The sequence below is a fragment of the Apodemus sylvaticus genome, chromosome 15 (assembly GCF_947179515.1).
Source record: "Apodemus sylvaticus chromosome 15, mApoSyl1.1, whole genome shotgun sequence".
NCBI lineage: Eukaryota > Metazoa > Chordata > Mammalia > Rodentia > Muridae > Apodemus > Apodemus sylvaticus.
The window spans coordinates 87824682-87844619 of record NC_067486.1 but is presented as its reverse complement, the minus strand read 5'-3'; the positions used below and the strand labels follow the sequence as shown (position 1 = coordinate 87844619).

At 39.2% G+C, this 19938-nt stretch overlaps 1 protein-coding gene across 1 annotated transcript; it reads left to right on the top strand.

Annotated features, from left to right (window-relative positions):
* The first annotated feature begins 439 nt into the window (after positions 1 to 439).
* LOC127665602 (vomeronasal type-1 receptor 2-like) lies at positions 440 to 1315 on the top strand. Its single transcript, XM_052158092.1, has one exon. It carries the CDS (start codon positions 440 to 442, stop codon positions 1313 to 1315), a length of 876 nt encoding a protein of 291 aa, XP_052014052.1.
* Positions 1316 to 19938: the final 18623 nt, after the last annotated feature.

The following is a 19938-nucleotide window of genomic DNA, read 5'->3' as shown; positions in this document are numbered from 1 at the left end:
GAATTCTAGGAATGCAGTTACTAAAGTGTCGTATCTAGACCTAACATTTGAAAAGTATTGTATGTTTCTTCAGTCAGTTGTGGTACACAACTTAGATCCCAGCACTTAGGAGGTAGAGGTAGTTGGATCTTTGTGAGTTCAAGGCCAGCCTGGTCTACAGAGCAAGTTCCATACAGAGCAACACTGAGAATCCCTGACTTGAAAAAGAAGAAGCAAAGAGAAAGAGAAGGAAGATGAAGAGGAAGAGGAGGAAGAGGAAGAGGAGGAGGAGGAGGAGGAGGAAGAAAGGAAAGAAAAGATTTGGACATTTCATCACTTCTCTTTGCTCCTGAGCTGTCATTCAGTATATTTTTCTACAAACGCCATTTTAAAATTGTTTTAAAATACAGTCCATTTATTTGGTACTCTAGACCTAACAAACCTGAGCCACTTTAACACCATGGTTCCAAGTAACACCATCTTCCAGATATTTCTCATATTCCAGCTTTGTCTTGGTGTCATAGGGAACTCATTACTGTTAATGTTATATATATACAGTTTCTTCCTCAGGCCTCATGTCAAAAAGTTGATAGATTCAGTTTTAACGCACCTTACAATAGTTAATATGTTGATGATCATATCCACATTGATTAAAAATATCATGTTATCCTTTGGAGTACCCAATTTTCTGGACGATGTTGGTTGTAAGGCAGTTTTGTTTTCATTCAGAGTCAGCCGGGGTCTGTCCATCTGCACCACCTCTGTATTAAGCACGTTCCAAGTCATCACCATCACTCCCAGCAGTTCTAAGTGGGCCTCCTGGCTTAAGCCTAGACTCTCCACATGGATTCTTTCTTCCTTACTTTGTTCCTGGCTTATTAACCTAGTCATCTATGGGTATATGGTTGACTTGGTAATAGCCCAAACCAATAAAACTCATGCTGGTCTTGGATATTTGGATGGTTACTGTCAAAATAAGTACTTTGGGGACCACAATTCATGGTCATTTAATACCATTATTATCATTCATGATCTCTTCTTTGTGGCCATCATGATGTGGGCCAGCCTCTACATGTTGATTTTCCTCTACAGACACCACAAGAGAGCTCAGCATCTCCACAGCCCAAGCCTTTCCTCCCAGCCATCTCCTGAGCGCAAGGCCACTCACAGCATCCTGTCTCTGGTGAGCTGCTTTGTGTTAATTTATTGGTTGAACAACTCCATCACCCTTTATGGCTTTTATACAAAAGGAAAAATTCCAAGATTGGAGTCGATTAATGCGATTTTTTACAGCATGCTACCCAACCATCTGCCCTTTTTTACTCATGAAGAATAATAAAGTTATTTTGCAATTCATTTCTTCATTTTCTATATTGCGAATGACCTGTTTTCAAAGTTCACTCCATGCCTGAACTGAAAACCACACTTTCTCATTATTACACCAGTGTCTTAATGATTTTTTTGTGGAATAAAGAATTTGAATGTGGACCTTGTATACATGAAATGATATTAGCTATAATTCAGACACTATGAAAAATTCAGGAATTTAACATTTTTCTTGAATAGGACTCCATGTGCATAATTTTAACAATTTTAATATTTATTACTCACTCAAACTATGACACTTTGTCCAAAATGAACATATTTAAATATTTTCAACAATATTTTTTCTGTTTTTTTTTTCTATTTAAATACTTCTAATCAAAATTTTGAAATATCATTTGGAGCTTGGGTTATGTGTTTTATGGTGTTTTCTGTTCTAAGAAACACCTTTTAAACATTGAACAAATTTCTGTTTCTTAACTGCCAACTACCCGAAATACTGCTGTGGGTGGGACTCTTATGTGTAACGAATAGTAGTTATCCAATGGCTGTCCTTTTACCAAAACTGACTTTGAGTCATCAATAATTATTTTTACTATTTTATTATTTTTGTTATTTCTTTTATTTTTGAAATTATGGCATAGTTAGATAATTTTCCTCTTCCTTTTCCTTCTTGCAGACTCTGCTGTGTGCTTGTTCTTGCACTCTTTCAATTTCATGGCCTCTTTTTTCCTTAATTGGTGTGTGTGTATGTGTGTGTGTGTGTGTGTGTGTGTGTGCAAGTGTGGAGGTATTCCTAAATACATAAATGCTTCCTACTCTTTATATTGTGGAAACAATTAATGAAAAAAGAGGCCATGAATTTTAAAGGATAACTTCCAGTTGTTTCTACACAAGCAGGAGAGCCTGAGTGTGAGCCCCAGCACCCAGGTAAAGACCAAGCCACAGGGGCTTGTGTTTGTAGCTGTAGATATAGGAATCTGAAGACAGCAGGATTTCTGGTTTTGCCAGGACAGTCAGCATAGACTAACTGATGATACTCAGGACCCATGGGAGATCTTGTCTTGGGAGGGAACAAGGAAGAGGGCTCATAAAGGATGTAAGGCTGGAAAACAAGAGAGAGCTCTGTGAGCATGAACTACTGGACAGGACATTGCTGTTGCAAGCAGAAACTCACGGTACCTATAGTGACCTTCACAAGATCAAGACACTTAAAAATCCCAGCATTGCATCCTATGGCTGATGGAAACAGATGCAGAGACTCACAGGCAAACATTAGACTAAGTTTAAGAGTCTTGTGGAAGAGTGAGGGGCAGGATTGAGGGAGTGGAAGGGGTCAAGGCCACCATAAGACCAACAGAGTCAACTAAGTGGAGCTCATGGGGACTGAACCACCAAGGGAGCAGCATGCAAGTGCTAGATCTAGACCTGTGTCACATGTGTAGCAGATGCATAGCTTGGTTGGTCTTCATGAGCTCCCCTAACAATTGGGGCAGGGCTCTCTCTGACTCTTTTGCCTGACTTTCTATCCCCTTCCCTTAGCTGGACTGGCTTGTCAGACCTCAGAAGCAGAAGTTGTGCAAGATGATGTGCCAGAGTGGTTTGGGATCCATGGGAGTTTCTTCTTCTCTGTGGAGAAGTGGAGGAATAATTGGTGGAGTGCTTTCTGAGGGTATGACTGACAAAGACACTGAGATCAGAACATAAACTAACTAACTAACTAACTAAGAAAAAATTCAGCATGAGGATATCTCATATGTCACCATCCCCTAATAATAAGGTATTGACATCTCTTCTGACCTCTACTAGCCCAGCTACACATATATACATTCAGGCAAAATATTCAAATACAGGAAATAAAAAAAATATAAGAAAGAGTTCTCCCAATCAGCACTTGGAGGGACTTCCTGCCACCATGTTCACTCCCAGACGGAGAGGACAGGCAGCTCTAGGTACATAGAGATATCCCAAGTTTAACATCACTTGGAACACAGGCCACCAGACTTCTGCCTGCACCCAAAGCCTGGGCAGCTCTGCAGTTCAGTTCTGTGCCACCCCTGACATGGGTTGATTGCTCTGCAGAGTAATCACCACTTGGAGGGGCTCTCTGCTGCCATCTTTGCTCCCAGATGGACAGGACAGGCAGCTCCAGGTACACAGAGACAACCCCGAGTATAACATTGCTTGGGGCAAGGCACACCAGGGCTCCAATGGCACCCAAGAGTAGGGCAGCCCATCAGCAATCTGTGCCAGGGGAAACCCAGTCATCCAGAGGAATAGAAATAGCCTTACAGGCTCACAGGAAGTTCAAGCACCAGACAGTGACAACAGCACCAACTAACACCAGAGATAACCAGATGGCAAAAGACAAATGTAGGAATGTTACTAACAGAAATCAAGGCAACGTGGCAGCATCCAAACCCAATTCTCTGACAACAGCAAGTCCTGGGTACCCCAACGCACCAGAAAAACAAGATTTGGATTTAAAATTACTGGTCATGATACTGTTAGAGGAACACAAGAAGGACATAAATAAATCTGTTAAAGAAATACAGGAGAAAATGGAACAAAAGATGGAATAAGCCCTTACAAGGGAAACACAAAAATCATTTAAATAAATTCAGGAGAATATGGGTCAACAGACAGAAGCCAATAAAGACAAAATGCAAACAATTGCTTAAAGAACTACAGGAGAACTTGGGACAACAGGCAGAAGTCATGAAAGAGGAAACACAAAAATCTCTTAAAGAATTACAGGAAAACACAAAGAAAGAAGTGAAGGAACAGAGTAAAGTCATCCAGGATCTAAAAACAGAAGTAAAAACAACTAAGAAATCACAAAGGGAGACAATTTTGGAGATAGAAAACCTTGGGAAGAAATCAGGGGTCATAGATGCAAATATCAGCAACAGAATACAAGAGATAGAAGAATCTCAGATGCTGAAGATACCATAGAAACCATGGATTCAACAGTCAAAGAAAATGCAAAATGCAACAAGCTTGTAACCCAAAGCATCCAGGAAATCTAGGGCACAATGAGAAGACCAAACCTAAGGATTATAGGCATAGATGAGAGTGAAGATTTACAATTTAAAGGGCCAGCAAATATCTTCAACAAAATTCTGAAAAACAGCTTCCCTAATCTAAAGAATGAGATGGCCATGAACATATAAGAAGCCTACAGAACTCCAAACAGACTGGACCAGAACAGAAATACCTCCTGTCACATAGTAATCAAAACCCCAAATGTACTAAACAAAGAAAGAATATTAAAGGCAGTAAGAGAAAGAGGCCAAGTACCATATAAAGGAAGATCTATCAGAATTACACCAGACTTGTCACCAGAGTCCATGAAAGCTAGAAGATCCTGGGCAGATCTCACACAGACTCTAAGATAACACAAATGCCAGCCAAGACTACTATACCTAGCAAAACTCTCAATCACCATTGAAGGAGAAACCAAGATATTCCATAATAAAACCAAATTTACACAAAATCTTTCCACAAACCCAGCCCTACAAAGGATAATAGGTGGAAAACACCAATACAAGGAAGGAAATTACACCCTGGAAAAAGCAAACCTTGTTTCATCAAACCCAAAAGAAGATAACCACTCAAACACAAAAATAACATAAAAAATAACAGGAAGTAATACTCACCATTCTTTAATATTTATTAACATCAATGAACTCAATTACCCAATAAAAAGACATAGACTAATAGACTGGATACATAAACAGGACCCTACATTTTACTGCATACAGGAAACACACCTCAATGTCAAAGACAAACACTACTTCAGAGTAAAAGGCTGGAAAACAATTTTACAAGCAAATGATCTCAGGAAACAATCTGGAGTAGCCATTCTAATATCAGAGAAAATTGACTTTCAATCTAAAGTCATCAAAAGGGATATCTTGCTGGTCAAATGAAAAATCCACCAAGAAGAACTCTCAATTCTGAATATCTGTGCTCCAAATGCAAGGGCACCCTCATTCATAAAAGAAACTTTACTAAAGCTCAAAGCACACATTGTACCTAACACAATAATTGTGGGTGACTTCAACGCTCCACTCTCCTCAGTGGGACAATCAGGAAAACAGAAACTAAACAGGGACACAGTAAAACTCATTGAAGCTTTGGACCAATTGGATTTAACATATATAGAACATTTCATCCTAAAGCAAAAGAATATACCTTTTTCTCATCACCTCATGGTACCTTCTCCAAAATCGACCATATAATTGGTGACAAGACAGACCTCAACAGATATAAGAAGATTGAACTAACTCCATACCTCCTATCAGATCACTATGGAGTAAGAGTGGTCTTCAATAGCAACAAAAAGCCAGCATATACATGGAAGCTGAAAAAATACTCTACTCAAATGATAGCTTGGTCAAGGAAGAAGTAAAGAAAGAAATCAAAGAGTCTTAGAATTTAATTAAAATGAAGGGACAACATACTCAAATCTTTGGGACAAAATGAAAGCAGTGCTAAGAGGAAAACTCATAGCCCTCAGTGCCTCCAAAAAGAAACTGGAGAGAGCATACACTAGCAGCTTAATGGCACACCTGAAAGCCCTGGAATAAAAAGAAGCTAATTCACCCAAGAAGTGTAGGAGACAGGAAATCATCAAACTCAGGGCTGAAATCAATAAAGTAGAAACCCAGAGAACCATACAAGAATCAACAAAACCAGGAGCTGGTTCTTTGAGAAAATGAACAAGATAGATAAACCCTAGGCCAGACTAACCAAAGGGCACAGAGACAGTATCCAAATTAACAGAATTAGAAATGAAAATGAAGATATAACAATAAAACCTAAGGAAATTCAAAAAATCATCAGATCCTACTACAAAAGCCTATACTCAACACAACTGGAAAATCTGGAGGAAATGTACAATTCCTAGACAGATACCAAATACTAAAATTAAATCAGGATCAAATAGATCATCTAAACAGTCACATAACCTCTAAAGAAGTAGAAGGGGTCATAGAAAGTCTTCCAACCAAAAAAAGCATAGGACCAGATTATTTTTCTTGCAGAATTCTATCAGACCTTCAAAGAAGACCTAACACCAATACTCTTCAAATTATTCCACAAAATAGAAACAGAAGAAACACTACACAACACGTTCTATGAAGCCACAATTACACTGATACCAAATCCACACAAAGATCTGACAAAGAAGAACTGCAGGCCAATTCCCCTTATAAATATCGATGCAAAAATAAACAAAAAATAAACAATAAAATTCTTGCCAATTGAATCCAAGAACACATCAAAAAAATCATCCACCATGATCAAATGGCTTCATCCCAGGAATGCAGGAATGGTACAATATAAGGAAATCCATCAATGCAATCCACTACATAAACAAACTCAAAGAAAAAAAAACACATGGTCATTTCATTAGATGCTGAAAAAACATTTGACAAAATTCAGCATCCTTTCATGCCAAAAGTATTAGAAAGAACAGGAATTCAATGCCCATACCTAAACATAGTAAAAGCAATCTACAGCAAACCAGTAGCCAACATCAAACTAAATGGAGAGAATCCTGAAGTCATCCCACTAAAATCAGGGACTAGACAAGGCTGTCCACTCTCTCCATATCTTTTTAATATAGTGCTTGATGTTCTAGATAGAGCAATTAGACAACATAAGGAGGTCAAAGGGATACAAATTGTAAAGGAAGAATTCAAACTAACATCAAAATGACAGGACGTAACAATCACTATTCCTTAATATCTCTTAACATCAATGGACTCAATGCCCCAATAAAAAGACAGACTAACAGACTGGATACATAAACAGGACCCTACATTTTGCTGCATACAGGAAACACACCTCAGGGTCAAAGACAAATACTACCTTAGAGTAAAAGGCTGGAAGACAATTTTATAAGCAAATGGTCTCAGGAAACAAGCTGGAGTAGCCATTCTAATATCAGATAAAATTGACTTTCAACCCAAAGTCATCAAAAGAGACTCTGAGGGACACTTCTTGCTGGTCAAAGGAAAAATACAAGAACTCTCAGTCCTGAACATCTATGCTCCAAATGCAAGGGCACCCTCATTCATAAAAGAAACTTTACTAAAGCTTAAAGCACACATTGCATGTAACACAATAATTGTGGGTGACTTCAACACTGCACTTTCCTCAATGGACTGATCAGGAAAACAGAAACTGAACAGGGACACAATGAAACTAATTGAAGCTTTGGACGAATTAGATTTAACAGATATATATAGAACATTCTATCCTAAAGTAAAAGAATATACCTTTTTCTCAGCACCACATGGTACCTTCTCCAAAATCGACCATATAATTGGTCACAAGACAGACCTCAACAAATATAAGAAGATTGAACTAATCCCATGCCTCCTATCAGATCACTATGGAGTAAAAGTGGTCTTCAATAGCAACAAAAACAACAGAAAGCCCACATACACGTGGAAACTGAACAATATTCTACTAAATGATACCTTGGCATGTTTCTATCCCATATTTCAATTAATTTAGAATTGTTTTATATGTCTACTACTTTACTCTTTAATTTTTCCATGAAAGTTATCAATTTTAATATGTTTATCTGAAACATTTTCCATGTAAATCTTTAATTTTATCATAAAGTGTTTTCATTTCCCTTGACATTCCTTTTCAATAAGTAAAAGAAATTAAAAAAAAAAAAGAGTTCTCTTCCAGCCACCATTTGCAGCAGGGAGTCATGGGGCTTCACCATCTTTAGGGCAGGGCCCACCAGGATAGAGGGTTCTCCCAGCAGTGCTTTCACTTCTGAGCACAGAGGTGAGATTTCCACCTTCTCTCTGGAGGGGAACAGTTAGGAGCATTCCAGGGCATACAATCAGTGGAGTTACTGGGACAGGATTCTTCTATTCACCATTTGCAGCAGGGAGCCAGGTGGCTCCACAGTCTTCTGTATACAGACCCTGCCAGAAGAGAGTTGGTCTCCCAGGATTACACACACAGGCTTACAGGCCCACAGGAGGGACAAACTCCATCCAGAGACAGGAAGATCAACTAACACCAGAAATAACCAGATGGTGAAAGATAAGCTCAAGAACCCTACCAACAGACACCAAGGCTACTTGGCAACATCAGAATCCAGTTCTCCCACCACAGCAAGTGCTGGATACCCCAAAACACCAGAAAAGCAAGAGTTAGATTTAAAATCATATCTCATGATGCTGATAGAGGACTTCAAGAAGGACTTAAATAACTCCCTTAAAGAAATACAGGAGAACATGGGTCAACAGGTAGAAGCCCTTAAAATGGAAACACAAAAATCCCTTTAAGAATGACAGGAAAACACAGACAAATAAGTGAAGGAACCAAACAAAACCATCCAGTATCTAAAAATGAAAGTAGGAAAAAATGAAGAAATCACAAAGGGAGACAACTCTGGATATATAAAGCCTTGGAAAGAAATCAGGAATCATAGATACAAACATCAATAACATTATACAAGAGATAGAAGAGAGAATATAAGGTGCTGAAGATACCATAGAAAGCATTGACTCTATAGTCAAAGAAAATGCAAAATGCAAAAATCTTGTAACCCAAAATATCCAGAAAATTCAGCACACAATGAGAAGACCAAACCAAAGGATTATAGGTATAGAAGAGTGTGAGGATAACATGTGTTTCTATATATTTCTTCAATTTTATCAGAAATATTTTCCATGCAAATCTTCAATTTTATCAGAAAATATTTATAATACCACTTTCAATTGACTTAGAAATATTTTGTGCCTACAGTTTTATCTGTATAAAGTAGCTAATTTTAACGTGTTTTTCTACATATTTCTTGAATTTAATCAGAGATATTTTCCATGTACATCTTCAGTTTTATCAGAAAATGTTTTTAATTCCTCGTTCAATCAACTTAGAAATATTTTTATGGCTTCCATTTTATCTGTGTAGTTTTCCATAATAATCTTCAATTTTAACATGTTCTATATTTTTCTACAATTTTATCAGAAATATTTTCCATGTAAATCTTCAATTCTATAATAAAATGTTTCTACCTCCTTTTACAATCAATTTAGCGGTGTTCTTTATGTCTATCATTTTACTCTTTAATTTTCCATAAAAATTGTCAATTTTAACTTGTTTTTCTTTGTATTTTTTCAATTTTGTCAGAAATGTTTTCCATGTAAATATTTAATTTTATCATAAAATGTTACTTCCTTTTTCAATAATAACAAGAGAAAATATCTCTATAAGATCCAGTTTTAAGGCATTTTATTATTTAGTGAGTGATGGGGAAGGGCCCATCACACTGTGAGTAGAAGCATCCCTGGACTGGTGGTCCTGAGTTCTGGGAGAAAGCACTCTGAGCAAGCCACGAGTAGCAAACATTCCACGGCCTCTGTATCAGCTTCTGCCTCCAGGTTCCAGCCCCGCTTGAGTTCCTGTCCTGACTTTCTTCGATGATCAACAGTGACGTGGAAGTGTTAGCCAAATAAACCCTTTCCTCCACAAAAAAAGAAAAGAGTTCCAAGGGGCTCAATAGATGGCTCATCCTTTAAGAGCACCTTCTCTCTTCAGAGGATGCAGGTTCAGTTCCCAGAACCCATGTGCGGGCTCACAGCAGCCAAGTTTGTTTCTGGTTCTTTGTTTTTGTTTTGGAGAAAGAGAGAGAGAGAGAGAGAGAGAGAGAGAGAGAGAGAGAGAGAGAGACAGAGACAGAGACAGAGACAGAGATAGACAGAGACAGACAGAGACAGATACAGAAAGAGAGTGAGAGCAAGAGCAAGTATGCATCACGGTCAGTGGGTAGGAATGTAGGAAGAATCTTGGAGGAGTTGGTAGAAAGGAAAAAAATAATCAAAATGTATGAAAAAAGGCTATGTAGAGAAACCCTGTCTCAATAAACCAAAATAATGATGATTATGTTATTATTATTATTATTAATTTTATGATAATGATGATAATAGTGATGATGATGATGATGTTTCAAACCAAGCAGGGATGAGAGAGAGGCTCCTGAAGACCCAGTTGTACATTGGCAGTTGATGGCTACTATGAGAGGAGAGTCATTTTCTTTAGACCTCTGGCCACCAGCAGACTGCTCAAGCCCCAGGGAATGGCTTCAGACCCATGAGCATATGACCACACTGAAGAGGTGAAATGAGTTATAAGAAAGCACATGAAGTTAAAAAAGAGATGTGTTGGGGGATGCTGACAGAAGTTGGACAGAGTTGGAATGGGAAGTGGACATTTTCAATACATTGTATACTGTTTTCCAAAAATAAATAAAATGGTTTTTGATAGTTTTGATTTTGTTTTTTGGGTTTTTTTGTTGTGGTGGTGGTGGTTGTGGTTGTTGTTGTGGTGGTTTGGTTTGGTTGTATTTTGTTTTCATTTTTGGTTGGCTTCTTTTGGGGTGGGAAGGTTTGAGGTAGGGTTTCATTATGTACCTGTGACTGTCTTGGAAATTATTGTGTAGACCAGGCTGGCCCGGAACTCACAGAATCCACCTGCCTCTGCCATCCAAGTGTAAAGGTGGATTAAGGTTCTTGAATTAAAGGTATGGGCTCCCACCACACCCACCATAAAATGTTATTTTAAAAATAAATAAATATGAAGAATTGAGTTGGAATTTTCATATTTATCACAGGCAAGTGGATGGAACTAGAAAATATCATCCTGAGTGAGGTAACCCAGTCACAAAAGAACACACATAGTATGCACTTACTGATAAGTAGATACTAGCCCCAAAACTCACAATGCCCATGATACAACACACAGACCATATGGAGATTAGGAGAAAGGAAGACCAGAGTGTGAATATTTCAGTCCTGCATTGAGGGGGGAACCAGGTTGATCTCAGGAGGTCAAGGGAGGGGGTGATGAGGAACTGGGGATAGCCACTGGGGGGTCCAGACATCACAGAAATGAGAGGCTCCCCGGACTCAACAGGGATGATTTTAGCAAAGAAGGGTAGATAGAACATTTAGAGACCACCTCCAGTAGACATCATGACCCCCTGTGGTGGGATAGGGCCACACACCCATCTCAAAGGTTTTAACCCAGAAATGTTGGCATCCAAAGGAAGAACAGGGACAAATGGAGCAAAGACTTAGGTATGGGCCATCTGAGGACTGCCCCACCTGGACATCCATCCTCTCTGCAGACACCAAACTTTATACTGTTGCCATTGCCAGGAGGCACTTGCTGACAGGAATCTGGTACGGCTGTTCCTTGAGAGGTTTAGCCAGAAACTAACCAATACAGATTAGGATGCTTGGAGCCAACCATCAGGCTGAGCTTAGGGACCCTGGTGGGGGAGCTGGCAGAAGGACCAGAGGAGCTGAGGGGGGGTTGAAATCCCATAGAAAGAACAATATCAGCTGGCCGGACCACCCTGTGCTCCCAGGGATTAGACCACCAACCAAGGAGTGTACAGGGAGGGATCCATGGTTCCAGAGACATAGGTAGCAGAGAAAGTTCTTGTCTGACATCAATGTGAGGAGCAGCCTTGGTTCTGTGGAGGTTTGATGCTCCAGTTTAGGGGATGCTGGCAGTGTATGGCCGGAGAGGGAGAGTGGGTAGGGGAGCAGCCTCATAGAAGCAAAACTGAAGAAGCGGAGGGACGTTGTGGGATGGGAAGTTTGTGAGGGGTAACCTAGAAATGAGATATCATTTGAGATGACAAATGGAATAAATAAAAAATATCTATAAATATTATTATTTTTACTCTCCCTTTTAAATTTGTTTATTTTTAGTTTTCAATTATTTTTATATTTTCATTAGATATATTCTTTATTTACATGTCAAAATTTGTCCCATTTCCTGGTTCCCCCCAGAGAATCCTCTAAGCAATCCCCCCTCCCCCTCTTCACCAATTAACCTACTCCCGCTTCCCTGTCCTGGTATTACCCTACACTGCTGCATCCAGCCTTCTCAGGACCAAGGGCCTCTCCTCCCTTTGATGTCCAACAAGGTCATCCTCTGATGCCTATGAAGCCATGGGTCCCTCCATGTGTACCCTTTGGTTGATGGTTTAGTTCCTGGGAGCTCTGGGGGTACTGGGTAGCACACATTATTATTCCTCCTATGGTGCTGCAAACCCATTCAGCTCCTTGGGTCCTTTCTCTAGCTCTTCCATTGGGGACCCTGTGCTCAGGTCAATGGCTGGCTGAGAGTGTCCTCCTCTGTATTTGTCATGCACTAGCAGAGCCTCCCAGGTGACAGCTATATCAGGCTCTGGTCAGCAAGTACTTGTTGGCATCCACAATAGTGTCTGGGTTTTGTAACTGTATATGGGGTGGATCTCTATCTAGGTGGGGCAGTCTCTGGATGGTCTTTCCCTCAGACTCTGCTTCACACTGTATCTCCTCCTGTAGCTATTTTGTTCCCCCTTCTAAGAAGGACCAGAGTATCCATACTTTGTTCTTCCATATTTTTGAGATTCATTTTGTCTGTGAGTTGTGTCTTGGATATTCCAAGATTCTGGGTTAATATCCACTTATCAGTGAGTGCATACCATGTGTGTTCTTTTGTGATTGGGTTACCTCACTCAGGATGATATTTTCCAGTTGCACACATTTGCCTAAGAATTTCATAAATTAATTGTTTTTAATAACGGAGTAGTATTACATTGTGTAAATATACCACATTTTCTGTATCCACTCCTCTGTTGAGGGACATCTGGGCTGTTTCTAGCTTCTGGCTATTATAAATAAGGTTGCTATGAACATAGTGGAGCATGTGTCCTTATTACAGACTGGAGAATCCTCTGGGTACATGCCCAGGAGTGGTATAGCAGGGTCCTCCTACTATACTTTTGAAGAAACCACCAAACTGATTTCCAGTGTGGTTGTACCAGCTTGCAATCCCACCAGGAGTGGAGGAGTGTTCCTTTTTCTCCACATCCTCGCCAGCACCTGCTGTTTCCTGAGTTTTTGATCTTATGGATTCTGACTGGTGTGAGGTGTAATCTCAGGGTTGTTTTATTTGCATTTCCATGATGACTAAGGATGTTGAACTTTTCTTTAGGTGATTTTCAGCCATTTGATAATCCTCAGTTGAAAATTCTTTGTTTAGCTCTGTACCCCATTTCTAATATGGTTATTTGGTTCTCTGGAGTCTAATTTCTTGAGTTCCTTGTATATATTGAATATTAGCCCTCTGTCAGATGTAGGGTTGGTAAATGTCTTTTCCAGTTTGTTGTTTGCTCTTTTGTCATATTTACAATGTCCTTTGCCTTATAGAAATTTTGAAAAAAATAAATTAAAAAAAAGAAATTTTGTAATTTTATGAGGTGCCATTTGTTAATCTTGATCTTAGAGCATAAGCTATTGGTGTTCTGTTTAGGAAAATTTCCTCTGTGCCTATGTGTTCAAGGCTCTTTCCCAGTTTCTTTTCTATTAGTTTCAGTGTGTCTGGTTTTATGTGGAGATCCTTGATCCACTTGTACTTGAGTTTTATACAAGGAGATAAGACTGGATTGATTTGCATTCTTTTACGTGCTGACCACTGGTTGAACTAGCACCATTTGTTGAAAGGCTATCTTTTTTTACTGGAAGCTTTTAGTTCCTTTGTCAAAGATCAAATGTCCATAGGTGTGTGGATTCATTTCTGGGTCTTCAGTTCTATTCCATTGATCTACCTTCCAGTCACTGTACCAATACCATGCAGTTTTTAACACTATTGCTCTTAGTACTGCTTGAGGTCTGGGATACTGATTCCCCCAGAAGTTCTTTTATTGTTGAGAATAGTTTTTGCTCTCCTGTGCTTTTTGTTAATCCCAAGGAATATGAGAATTGCTTTTTCTAACTTTATGCATAATTGAGTTGGAATTTTGCTGGGGATTGCATTGAATCTGTAGATTGCTTTTGGCAAGATGGCCATTTTTACTATATTAATCCTGCCAATCCATGAGCATGGGAGTTCTTTCCATCTTCTGAGGTCTCCTTTGATTCCTTTCTTCAGAGACTTTAAGTTCTTATCATACAGATCTTTCACTTGTTTGGTTAGAGTAACAGGAAGATATTTTATATTGTTTGTGATTATTGTGAAGGTTGTCATTTCCCTCATTTCTTTCTCAGCTTGTTTATCCTTTGAATATAAGAAGGCTACTGATTTGTTTAAGTTAATTTTATATCTGGACACGTTGCTGAAGTTGTTTATCAGCTGTAGGATTTCTCTGGTGGAATTTTTGGGTTGCTTAAGTATACTATCATATAATCTGCAAGTAGTGATATTTTGACTCCTTCCTTTCCAATTTGTATCATTTGACCACCTTTTGTTATCTAATTGCTCTGGCTCGAATTTCAAGTACTATATTGAAAAGATATTAAGAGAGAGGACAGCCTTGTTTAGTACCTAATTTCAGTGGGATTGCTTCAAGTTTCTCTTCATTTAGTTTGATGTTGGCTACTGGCTTACTGTATATTGCTTTTACTATGTTTAGATATGGACCTTGAATTCCTGATCTTTCCAAGAGTTTTAACATGAAACGATGCTGAATTTTGTCAAATGCTTTTCAGCCATCTAATGAAATGACCATGTGTTTTTGTTGTTGTTGTTGAGTTTGTTTATGTAGTGAATTACATTGATGGATTTCCTTGTATTGAACCATCTCTGCATCCCTGGGATAAAGCCTACTTGATTGTGGTGAATGATCATTTTGATGTGTTCTTGATTTTTACATCAATATTCATAAGGGAAATTGGTCTGAAGTTCTCTTTCTGTGTTGGATCTTTGTGTGGTTTTGGTATAAGTGGAATTGTGATAGATGGGTAGAGATGAGATGGGTAGTGTTCCTTCTGTTTCTATTTTGTGGAATAGTTTGAAGAATATTGGTGTTAGGTCTTCTTTGAAGGTCTGATAGAATTCTGCACTAAAACCATCTGGTCCTGTGCTCTTTTTGGTTGAGAGATTTTCAATGACTGTTCCTATTTCTTTAGGGTTAATGAGACTATTTAGATGGTGTATCTGATCTTGATTTCACTTTGGTATTTGGTATCTGTCTAGAAAATTGTCCATTTCATCCAGATTTTCCAGTTGGATTGAGTATAGACTTTTGTGGTAGGATCTGATGATGTTTTTTAAATTCCTCAGTTTCAGTTGTTTTGTCTCTCTTTTCATTTCTAATTTTGTAAATTTGGATACTGTCTCTGTGCTCTCTGGTTAGTCTGGCTAAGGGTTCATCTATCTTGTTGATTCTCTCGAAGAACCAGCTGCTGGATTTGTTGATTCTTTGTCTAGTTCTTTTTGTTTCTACTTGGTTGATTTCAGCCCTGCGTTTGATGATTTCCTGTCTCCTACTCTTCTTGGGTGTATTAGCTTCTTTCTGTGATAGAGATTTCATGTGTGCTGTTGGGATGCTTGTGTATGCTCTCTCTAGTTTCTTTTTGGAGGCTCTCGGAGCTATAAGTTTTCCTCTTAGCTTTCATTGTGTCCCATAATTTTGGGTATGTTGTGCCTTAATTTTCATTAAATTCTATAAAGTTTTTGATTTCTTTCCTTATTTCTTCCTTGACCAAGGTATAATTGAGTAAAGCATTGTTCAGCTTCTATGTGTTTGTGGACTCTCTGTTTTTATTATTATTATTATTATTATTATTAATTTTTTTGCTATTGAAGACCACCCTTAATCTGTAGTGATCTGATAGGGGGCATGGGATTATTTCAATCTTCTTTTATCTGTTTAGGCCTGTTTTGTAACCAATTATATGGTCAATTTTGGAGAAGGTACCATGAGGTGCTAAGAAAAAGTTATATTCTTTTGATTTAGAATGAAATGTTCTATACATATCCGTTAAATCCATTTGGTCCATAACTACTTTTACTACTTTACTTTTTAGTAGTTTCACTGTGTCTTTCTTTAGTTTATGTTTCCCTAATCTGTCCATTGATGAGAGCTGTGTGTTGAAATCACCCACAATTATTGGGAGAGGTGCAATGTGTGCTTTGAGCTTTGGTAACGTTTCTTTTATGAATGTGGGTGCCCTTGCATTTGGAGCATAGATGTTCAGAATTGAGACTTGTTCTTGATAGATTTTTTTCTTTGATGTGTATGAAGTGTCCTTCCATTTTTTTGGTGACTTTTAGTTGAAAGTCCATTCTATACAATACTAGAATGGCTACCACAGCTTGTTTTCTGGGACCATTTGCTTGGAAAATTGTTTTCTAGCCTTGTACTTTGAGGTAGTGAGTGTCTTTGTCACTGAGGTGACATGCACCATTCCTGTATGCAGCAAAATGTTGGGTCCTCTTCATGTATCCTGTCTGTTAGTTTATATCTTTTTATTGTGGACTTGAGTCTATTGATGTTAAAAGATCCTAAGGAATAGTGATAGTTGTTTCTTGTTATTTTTGATATTATTTTTATGTTTGTATGATTTTCTTCTTTTGGGTTAGTTGAAAGCAGATTCCTTTCTTGCTTTTTTTTAGGGTGTAGTTTCCCTCCTTGTATTGGAATTTTCCATTTATTAGTGTTTGTAGGGCTGGATTTCTGTAAAGATATTGTGTAAATTTGGTTTTATCTTGGAATATCTTGGTTTCTCCATCTATGGTGATTGAGAGTTTTGCTGGGTATAGTAGTCTGGGTTGGCTCTTAGGGTCTGTATGAGATCTGCCAAGGATCTTCTAGCTTTCATTGTCTCTGGTGGGAAGTCTATGGCTGCTGGAATTTGAACTCAGGACCTTCAGAAGAGCAGTGCATGCTCTTAACCACTGAGCCACCTCTCCAGCCCTCTCCTGTATTTCTTTAAGGGAGTTATTTATGTCTTTCTTGAAGTCCTCTATCAGCATCATGAGGTGTGATTTTAAATCCAGATCTTGCTTTTCTGGTGTTTTAGGGTATCCAGAACTTGCTGTTTTTGGAGAACTTGGTTCACATGGTACCATGCTGCCTTGGTTTCTGTTGGTAATATACTTGCATTTGTGTTTTGCCATCTGGTTATCTCTGGTGTTAGCTGGTGTTGCTGTCTCTTACTGTGGCTTATCTGCTCTGAAAGCTTCTTTTTCTGTGCTCCTGGGAGACCTGTTCTCTGTGTGCACAGGTATGTAGGTACTCCTGGAAGAACAGCTCTCTTGTGGTGGTATTTTTGTATGTAGCTCTGTGGCCTTTGATCAGTTCTGGTTGTGGAGGGAAATCAGAAGACTCCTATTCCAGGCTGCTCCTAGGCTCTTGTGACCTCAGGGTTTCCAGCTGTTTACTCTGAGCAGCAGGGGATGTTCTGCCTGTGCTATCTGGTCTCTCCACACTCCTGGGTGATCAGGTACCTCCCTTCACTACTTGGATATGGTGCACTGTGGCAGAGGATGGTCCCGAGCCAGAGACAGAAACCGGAAGGCCAAATGTTAGGTTTTTAAAAATCGGGGTTTTCAACAAATTGGGAAAAGATCTTCACCAATCCTTCATCAGATAGAGGGCTAATATCCAATATATATAAAGAACTCGAGAAGTTAGACTCCAGAAAACCGAACAACCCTATTAAAAAATGGGGTACAGAATTAAACAAAGAATTCTCACCTGAAGAACTTCGGATGGCGGAGAAGCATCTGAAAAAATGCTCAACTTCATTAGTCATTAGGGAAATGCAAATCAAAACAACCCTAAGATTTCATCTTACACCAGTCAGAATGGCTAAGATTAAAAATTCAGGAGACAGCAGGTGTTGGAGAGGGTGTGGAGAAAGAGGAACACTCCTCCACTGCTGGTGGGGTTGCAAATTGGTACAACCACTTTGGAAATCAGTCTGGCGGTTCCTCTGAAAACTGGGCACCTCACTTCCAGAAGATCCTGCTATACCACTCCTGGGCATATATCCAGAGGATTCCCCACCATGTAACAAGGATACATGCTCTACTATGTTCATAGCAGCCCTATTTATAATTGCCAGATGCTGGAAAGAACCCAGGTATCCCTCAACAGAAGAGTGGATGCAAAAAATGTGGTATATCTACACAATGGAGTACTATTCAGCCATTAGAAACAATGAATTCACGAAATTCTTAGGCAAATGGATGGAGCTAGAGAACATCATACTAAGTGAGGTAACCCAGACTCAAAAGGTGAATCATGTTATGCACTCACTGATAAGTGGTTATTAACCTAGAAAACTGGAATACCCAAAACATAATCCAAACATCAAATGAGATACAAGAAGAAAGGAGGAGTGGCCCCTGGCTCTGGAAAGACTCAGTGAAACAGTATTCGGCAAAACCAGAACGGGGGGGGGGGGGGACTGGAGAGATGGCTCAGCGGTTAAGAGCACTGACTGCTCTTCTGAAGGTCCTGAGTTCAAATCCCAGCAACCACATGATGGCTCACAACCATCCGTAATGAAATCTGACATCCTTTTCTGGTGTGTCTGGAGACAGCTACAGTGTACTTACATATAATAAATAAATAAATATAAAAAAAAAAAAAACAAAACCAGAACGGGGAAGTGGGAAGGGGTGGGAGGGAGGACAGGGGAAGAGAAGGGGGCTTACGGGACTTTGGGGGGGGGCTAGAAAAAGGGGAAATCATTTGAAATGTAAATAAATTATATCGAATAAAAAAAATTTAAAAAAATCAATTCATTAAAAAAAAATCGGGGTTTTGAGGAAAGATTCCAAGAATTGATTTCTGGCTCCCCCATGCCCATGCATGAATGTGCATATGAACACACAGACCCAAAAACAACTCCACTGGTGCTGGTCATGGACGTTCTCATGCTTATTGTGAAACCAGGAAGATTGGTTTTACAGCAATCCAGCATATCCATTTTTAGACATAACTTGTATTAGCGGTTTACCTTTACCACTTGTGTGCTGTACCTACAGAAGCCAGAAGAGGGTGCAAGGTCCTCCTGTAACTTGAATTACAGATGATTGTGAACAAGATATTGTGAGTGCTAAGTAGTGAATCATATCCAATGCACAAGCAACAAGTGCTTTTAACTGCTGAGCCACTTGTCCCACCATGAGGATTATCTCTTAAAATACTGATGAGAAGTCTCTCTCAGGCCTCTCCTCCAGCTGTCTACTGGACATAAGCCACACCCAGCAGGCTGTTGCTGGGTTCTTTTAACAAATGAATAACTTTGTCACTAGTAACTGGTTTTATACAACTGAGAAAGATTCAAGATTGGGGGGAAATTAATGCAATTTTAACAATACACTCTATTCACAAAAGCTAGGAAATAAAATCTAATTAGTTCTTCACACACTGATGAGTGAATTTTTTTAAAGATGCAGGTAAATGGATGAACACGAACATTCTCTTTGGAAGGAATTGCAAAGAGTGCTAATGTCACCAGGAACAAGGTGGAGTTGCTGGTGGTGAAGGCTCTCCCAGTGGCCTGGGGAGAGACAGGATAGATGAGGTAGAGACGTGGGTTCATATGACCTTCACGTGCAGCTTTAAGGGCTGCATTTGCAACAGATCGAGTGTTGCTAGTTAAGGTTGAAGCTAACCTGTCCAGATAGCTCCCCTGAGCTCAGCACAAAGCAGAGGACTCTCTTTCCCTGCAGGGCTTCCTCTTCTCTACCTTACAGGGAATCCCAACCCCCACACTCTTCCTAAGGAATGTCATATAATCCTTGGCAAAATTACAAGTTCAACTTCCTGGAAAGCCTCTCCATGAAAATGAGGAATCCACAGAA

Bases quoted from the DNA above. Each gene is read 5' to 3' on its own strand.
- LOC127665602 (XM_052158092.1), top strand. From the start codon at position 440: ATGGTTCCAAGTAACACCATCTTCCAGATATTTCTCATATTCCAGCTT.